Source organism: Ascaphus truei, chromosome 2 (genome assembly GCF_040206685.1).
Source record: "Ascaphus truei isolate aAscTru1 chromosome 2, aAscTru1.hap1, whole genome shotgun sequence".
NCBI lineage: Eukaryota > Metazoa > Chordata > Amphibia > Anura > Ascaphidae > Ascaphus > Ascaphus truei.
The window spans coordinates 445,866,359-445,873,853 of NC_134484.1; the positions used below are offsets into that span (position 1 = coordinate 445,866,359).

General features: G+C 42.8%; 1 protein-coding gene across 13 annotated transcripts in view; it reads left to right on the forward strand.

Moving 5' to 3' along the window:
- KMT2C (lysine methyltransferase 2C) overlaps positions 1-7,495 on the forward strand; it is a 236,661-nt gene that overhangs the window by 225,479 nt on the left and 3,687 nt on the right. For 12 of the 13 annotated variants that reach the window (XM_075587878.1, XM_075587876.1, XM_075587889.1 and 9 more), the window contains 6 exons: positions 522-1,644; positions 2,189-2,325; positions 3,813-3,955; positions 4,219-4,387; positions 5,553-5,669; positions 5,873-5,946. In XM_075587878.1, the coding sequence (XP_075443993.1) occupies positions 522-1,644; positions 2,189-2,325; positions 3,813-3,955; positions 4,219-4,387; positions 5,553-5,669; positions 5,873-5,946 (1,763 nt within the window). The remainder of the gene's footprint in view (positions 1-521; positions 1,645-2,188; positions 2,326-3,812; positions 3,956-4,218; positions 4,388-5,552; positions 5,670-5,872; positions 5,947-7,495) is intronic. The other variant, XM_075587879.1, reaches the window with a different exon arrangement.

A 7,495-nucleotide genomic window follows, 5' to 3' on the forward strand; every position in this document is an offset into this window, starting at 1 on the left:
GCCTCCCCTGTGATAAGATTCATAATGTCTGGTGTTGCTGCAAGACCCCTAATGTATTGCTTAACCATTTCATATATTAGTAACAAGTCCTTTCAGTAACCTTAAAACCGCAATCCCGCCTAACTAACCCGCTCTGTTTTACAGCATGGGTACCAGGGCTTCCTTCGTAGCTGAAACATGTTATTTTCTGCTCCGGGAGGGGAGGAGGGGGAACCCCTGATTACCAAGATACTTGTATATCTATACTGTTGATCCCATCAGCGTATCAATATTACTAAAGATAATTACATCTTTTACTGACATATAGTATAGATTGATGCTGTGAGAAGAAAGGATCATTTAGTTCTGGTTAAAAATAAACAAATAAAAAACCATCCCTACGGCAATATTGGTATGCAGGATATGTAAAGCCGGGCGCATGTATAAAAATGAGAGGCAGCTGGGCAATGTAACGTTTTCTTTGCTTTATCTTAAATGCATTTTACGAAATGTGTTTTTTATGACTTATTTTTATTTGCTAGGTCCCCGACCCCCCCTCAACACCCCCCTCTTTTAAGGAGGCACAACCAAAATCATGCCATCAGTACAGCAACAACACCTCCACTTTGGATGTTCATTGCCTGCCTTTGCTGCAAGAAAAGCTCTCCCCACCTACATCACCTCCTATATCTTTCCCTTTTGCTGCTTTTGAAACTGCTAAAGTGGAGGCAAAGCCAGATGAACTGAAAGTCACTGTGAAGTTAAAGCCGCGGCCAAGAGCAGTTCACGGGGGTCTGGATGATTCCCGTCTTGCAAGTAAGAAATGGAAAGGAATGAAGTGGAAAAAATGGAATATTCAAATTGTTATTCCCAAGATGCCTTTCAAACCCCAATGTGAGGACGAGATAGACGAATTTTTGAGAAGACTGGGAACATCGCTGAAACCAGATCCTATGCCCAAAGACTTTAGAAAATGTTGCTTTTGTCACGAAGAAGGTGATGGGCTGACAGACGGACCAGCACGGCTTCTCAACCTTGACCTCGACCTTTGGGTCCATCTAAACTGTGCTCTTTGGTCTACCGAGGTCTATGAGACACAGGCTGGTGCCTTAATTAATGTTGAATTGGCATTAAGACGAGGTCTGCAGATGAAATGTGTGTTTTGTCACAAAATGGGAGCTACCAGCGGTTGTCACAGGTTAAGGTGCACCAATATTTATCACTTCACCTGTGCAATAAAAGCACAATGCATGTTCTTCAAAGACAAAACTATGCTTTGCCCCATGCACAAGCCAAAGGGAGCGCATGAGCAAGAACTTAATTATTTTGCGGTCTTTCGAAGAGTTTACGTGCAGCGTGATGAAGTGAGGCAGATTGCAAGCATAGTTCAACGCGGGGAACGGGACCACACTTTCCGTGTTGGAAGTCTGATCTTCCATGCGATTGGTCAGTTGCTGCCACAACAAATGCAGGCCTTTCACTCCTTAACAGCTCTCTTCCCAGTTGGTTATGAAGCCAGCAGGTTGTACTGGAGTATGCGCTATGCCAATAGGCGCTGTCGATACCTCTGTTCCATTGAAGAAAAGGATGGGTTCCCATTGTTTGTAATCAGAGTCATTGAACATGGTCATGAAGATCTGGTCCTTACTGACTCGACACCAAAAGGCAAGAAAAAAATATTACTTAAGATGTTTGGGTTCCACAAAAACCTTCTGTAATGGGTAACAATTGTAACTGGTTTTATTGGAGAGCATCTTCCTTAAATATGCATTCACCAGCAACATACATTTGTAATTATTTTATTGTGCTTTGGCTTGGTGACATATTCCATGCCTGCCTCAGTGTCTGCATACAAACCTATTTAAGCTGATGATGGTCAGAATTATTTAAAAAATTTCCAACTCCTGTTAAAATGTGTGAGCTGTTTTCAACCCCTTGATTTATTGGGGGGCTTCATGTTGCTTTGCTGTGTAATGAATTGTTTGCCAACCTTTTCACCAAAAGCCAGTTTAACTAAACTATTCTAAGGCGTAAGTCACCCCATAGCCCATTAAAAGAAATGGTCCTTAAGACGCCTTAGCTTATTGCCATATAATAAATGACTCAAGTGAGTGCTTACTGTGGAACATTTTCTGCTTCTTACAAACCTCTATCGCAAAGTCTATGATATAAACAAGTTGACAGTGTTTTTCTATTTCTTCTCATTTAGGTGTTTGGGACAAAATTTTGGAGCCTGTTGCAAACTGTAGGAAAAAATCAGAAATTCTCAGACTGTTCCCAGTGTACCTGAAAGGGGAAGATCTGTTTGGTTTAACAGTCTCTGCTGTTGCAAGGATAGCAGAATCGGTAAGTTTCTATTTGGAGCCTATTATATAAAACAGTAAATAACTAGGTATTTTGTTTGTGTGTTGCAACAATCAAAGAAGTTTAACAACTCAGAAAAAGGTAAATTAAATATGCATGAATTAAGTCAATTGCGTATCAAAATGCAGTACATGAAATCTGACCCTCAGCCGCTGAGGTTGTTTTTTTCTGCCGTTACCAGAGAGCTAGTAAAGATAAGCGAGGGTAGAGAGAAGAGATCTTTGCCTGTCTTGAACATCAGACAAAGTACCCAAAATAAATCCAACCTATCCCAAGCCTCAGCTCACCAGGTTTACTAACTAACTTCAAACAATTGTTTAAAACTACAGTACTTATAGATTTGCAAGGTGGGGGTAACCGGCGCATCAGAGAAAATCAAGTCCCCATGATAAATAATAAATTCTTCCGTTAGGACCACTCCAATGTAATGGTGAGCAGCAATAAGACACCCTAATAAGGCTAAGGGACTAGTACCTAGTGCTGACAAGTTGGAGGAATGAGGGGCGAGTATTCGAGCAAAACCGGATAATTCAAGAAGTACAAGGTGTGGATAACCGTTGCATCAGAGAAAATCAAGTCCCCATGATAAATACACCTTGATAAAGGGCGCATGGCCCGAAACGCGTAGGTGGGCGTTTACTGTGTTATACAGGGGTTATGTTTGATCCCCTTATCCAATAAAGGAACCTTTTTGCCACGTGAGCCTCCTTCACTTTTTTAGGTAGTGCACTACCTTTGTCTACCCACTCTCTACTTATGGATTTGGTTGAAAAAGGCATCAGTGATTGTAATTTTTACACCTTGGTCCTACAATACTGTACACCCAGAAGAACTTGGAAACGTAGGACTAGATTTAGTTTTGCTATGCCGAAGGACACTTTATGTCCCGTTCACTTGAATGGGTCAGGAGGAGTCTTATGGCATAACACTGCTTAGTAAATATGTTATTTAGTGGCAAGAGCTTCAACATGAGTGCATGTCATGGTAACTAGTTTCTGTTTTTCAATTTAGGAGAGGTTACAGCTGTTTAATGCAGAGCAGTCTTGGAATACCGATAACTGGTCATGATACCAGTAATGTGTGGGACCAGTGTTGAAAGACATAGATTTTACTATTTGCATTGTAGCCGTTTGCAAACAAGTTTCTACAGCTTTTAATCTTTAGCAGGTTCGGGATCCTTCAGTGGCAAGTTACCATATAAATACCCTTTCAATTACTGCATATTTGATTCCAAACCAGGAAACCATTCTAAGTGCAGGTGTTCCTGTGTGGATGTTAAACTCTTTGTATGAGGTGATTGTGGTGACCACAGACTCTTTAGCATGTTTTCAGAAAGGTTAACAAGGAGTGTACCATACAGTAACTCATTAATAAACGTGTTTTAAGAGATCATGCTTTTCATTGTAATGTAATGAACACTGCCGTGTAGAATGCTATGAATAGTATATATTTCTATTTTCATTATTTAGCTTCCAGGGGTGGAGGCCTGCGAGAATTACACTTTCCGATATGGCCGAAACCCATTGATGGAGCTCCCTTTGGCAATCAACCCAACTGGCTGCGCCCGCTCAGAGCCCAAAATGAATTCTCATGTCAAGAGGTTTGTGTTAAGGTATTTTCTTTTAATTTCACATTGTACAGCCCAGGGTTTAAGGCAACATTAGCTATTCTCTGTGCTTTTGTCTGTTGCTTGCAAACCCTGTTGTCCCTGGCTGTGTGTGTTTGCGTAATCACTACAACTGCAGTGTTGTCTACGCTAGCTCGCTTCGTGTTTAGGAAGAAGAATTCCAATTGCAGTTTCTGTAGAAACAGAAAGAAACTTCAGTTTTCCTTTTTTCCCTTCTTTTTTCTACCTGGCATTATGAAATCCTGCAGGCCTCACACCTTAAACAGCACCAGCACTTCAAAGTCATTTCAGAGCACAGTAACAGGAGAGCTGAATGCTCCATATAGCAAGCAGTTTGTCCATTCCAAATCCTCTCAGTACCGGAAGATGAAGACTGAATGGAAATCCAATGTGTATCTGGCCCGATCTCGGATTCAGGTCAGTGGCTGTCTGGCTATCAGAACTAATTGTTAATCAACACTTAATAGTGCCTAAAAGAATGTTCAAAAGAAAAACCTGGCAAAAATATGCCTGTTTTAGGTATAGTGTGTGTGTGTGTGTGTGTGTGTGTGTGTGTACATATCGATCTAGCGGTGTATTTACAGATGTAACCATGTTTATTGCACTCGCTCATAAAGCTGAAGATCGTGTTATAAAGCAGAATAGCAAAGATTTTGCATAGGATTCAATGGCAGTGATGAAGCAGAATATCCCACCATAATGTGACTTACCCCCACATTAATCAAGCTTTGCTACGGGTTAACGCAGGGGTACGTAAACTATTAGACCTGCGCCGCCCCGTTCCTCTCCCCACCCCTCTAGCTCGCACCCCCCTCAACTCTTGTGCCGGCATCAAATGATGCCGTGGGTTGACGTCACGTGACCCCACAGCGTCATTTGATGCTGTGTTGCCATGGCGACGGGCGTCAACGGTCGCCGCGGCGTCTCAGCCGCCTTCTGAAGCAAGGTAAGTTTAGGTTCCAGAGGTCTCATGCGATCCCCCGGCATTTAATTTAAATGCCTTGGGGAAGAGCGCGGGGCCTCTGCAGCCGGCGTGCCCCCCTCCACCTCCCCCCCCCCGAACAATCTCGCACCCCCCCCAGTTTGCGCACTCCTGGAATAACACACCCAGGTCAATTGGAGTTAAAGCCCATTCAGCTGTGTCAACCCCTAACCGAGCTTGATACATCTGGAGATCTGTTTCGCCAGAGGCGGGGATTGCCAGGGGAATCCGACTGCAGCAATCCCTCGCTGCTCATTTTTCTGCTGCTCTGGGTTAGGTAAATCTGCTACAGCTGTATATACACACACAGCATTTATACCTTTACACACGTGTGTTTATTTGGACATAAAATAAACATTGATAACCCAAATCCTCCTGGGAAATAGCCTATATATTATGTTGTAATTTTCTGACTCGGATTAGTATAATAAAACACCTTTCCGTTGGAGAATAACCTTAAAATAAAATCCACGCTCCCCAAGTAGTGAGAGCCTTTTTCGACCTTCTTTGCCGCTTAGCTCTGCCGGATAAATGCAGTTCTGTTTTTGCATTGTCTTTTTGTTTCCCTATGGTTAATTATGCCAAATTGTCTCTCTGCAGGGTCTGGGATTATATGCTGCTAGAGACATTGAAAAGCACACCATGGTCATTGAATACATTGGAACCATTATACGCAATGAAGTAGCCAATAGAAAAGAGAAGTTGTACGAGTCACAGGTATGGTCAATATGTTGTAGGCATATGGGGGAAGATTTACAGATAATCCTTTATTCCTCCTGCTAACAAATCATGAAACCGTTGATCACTAATATTACATGCTTGGGTTTGTCATGTATATATAAATGTGTCTGTAATAGTGTAGGCATTCCAGATATACAAAGCCATGCTGTATATTCTAAAACTGTGACTGTGTGTTTCAGAATCGTGGTGTGTATATGTTCCGCATTGATAACGAGCACGTAATTGATGCAACGTTGACGGGGGGACCTGCAAGGTGCGTAAATAGTGGGAAATGCCTTTATCTGCAGTGATGGCCTCAGTCTGTTTCTGATTGTCCCTGTCAATAATTTCTTCACACTCATTGCTTCAATATTGAATATTGATTGAGCAGATTTGTGGCGACACCAAACTTCTCGTGTTTACTTCTGCTCTCAAAGCCGCAGTACCCGTTTTTTTTCTTTAATATTGCTGATTCTTGGGGTGCCCCTGAGACGATCCACTATCCTCCGACTTCAGGGAACCCCCTGGTTCCAGAGATGAGGGTTTTTCTCTGCTGCTTTCTGACACAAACATAACCGCCACAATGTCATCTCTTGATGGCATTACTGCTCTGTTGGCTTCCAGGGCAAGGTGACCCAAGATACCGTTTTGTCTCCACCAGCAAAAAGTATCAATACCTTGGATGCCAGGGGGTAACCGTAGGTCAGAGGATTATTGAAGAGCTCCAGGGGATCTTCAAGTTTTGGTAACTTTTAAACAAGCAGCATGGACTTTAGTGGGAACCTGGCTGCAGTCATATTCAAATCAATTGATAAGCTATCAAATGTGCAAGGGGTTTGACCAGGAATATCCGGTGTCCGTGAAGCTAGTTCATGGTAATGAATGCAGTGAATGTAATGAAGCAGAGAAGCCAAAGTACAGGCATACCCCGCATTAACGTACGCAATGGGACCGGAGCATGTATGTAAAGCGAAACTGTACTTGAAGTGAAGCACTACCTTTTTCCCACTTATCGATGCATGTGCTGTACTGCAAACATCATATACGGGCATAACTGATGTAAATAACGCATGTGTAACAGGCTCTATAGTCTCCCCGCTTGCGCACAGCTGCGGTACAGGTAGGGAGCCGGTATTACTGTTCAGGGCGTGCTGACCGGCGCATGCGTGAGTTGCTGTTTGCCTATTGAGCGATATGTCCTTACTCGCGAGTGTACTTAAAGTGAGTGTCCTTAAACCGGGGTATGCCTGTATAATAGCATTCAGTTACATTCCTAATACCAAAAGTCTCTTTTTTTTTTTGTCTGGTTCCTCCTAGACAAATCCTTTTCCTTAATTGATTTTGATCAAATGTGAAATAGTTTAACTGAAACCCCTGCTCGCCCCCACCTGCTCTCTTACACATACTGTAGCTCAATGCAGGTTGGGCTTCAGCAGAAATCTATTGTGAAGTGATCCATTAACTGAGCACATGGTCTTAATCTGAAGGGCTAGGAGTGACAGTGTCTGCAATATGTTGACCTTGTAATAAAAACATTTAGTCCATCATTAATATTTTACAACTCCAGTTCTCAAGCCCCCCCCAACAGGTCAGGATTTCAGGATATTCCTGCTTTAGCACATGTGGTTCAGTCAGGCACTGCTTCAGCACAGGTGGCTCAATCAGAGGCTGTCTTCGACTGAGCCACCCGTGCTGAAACAGGGATATCCTGAAAACCTGACCGATTGGGTGGGCTTAAGGACTGGACTTGAGCGCTCCTGCTTTAGTGGATCAGAAAACGGGCGGTTATTGCTCTGTGAGAGCATGAATCAGTGTTTATTAAA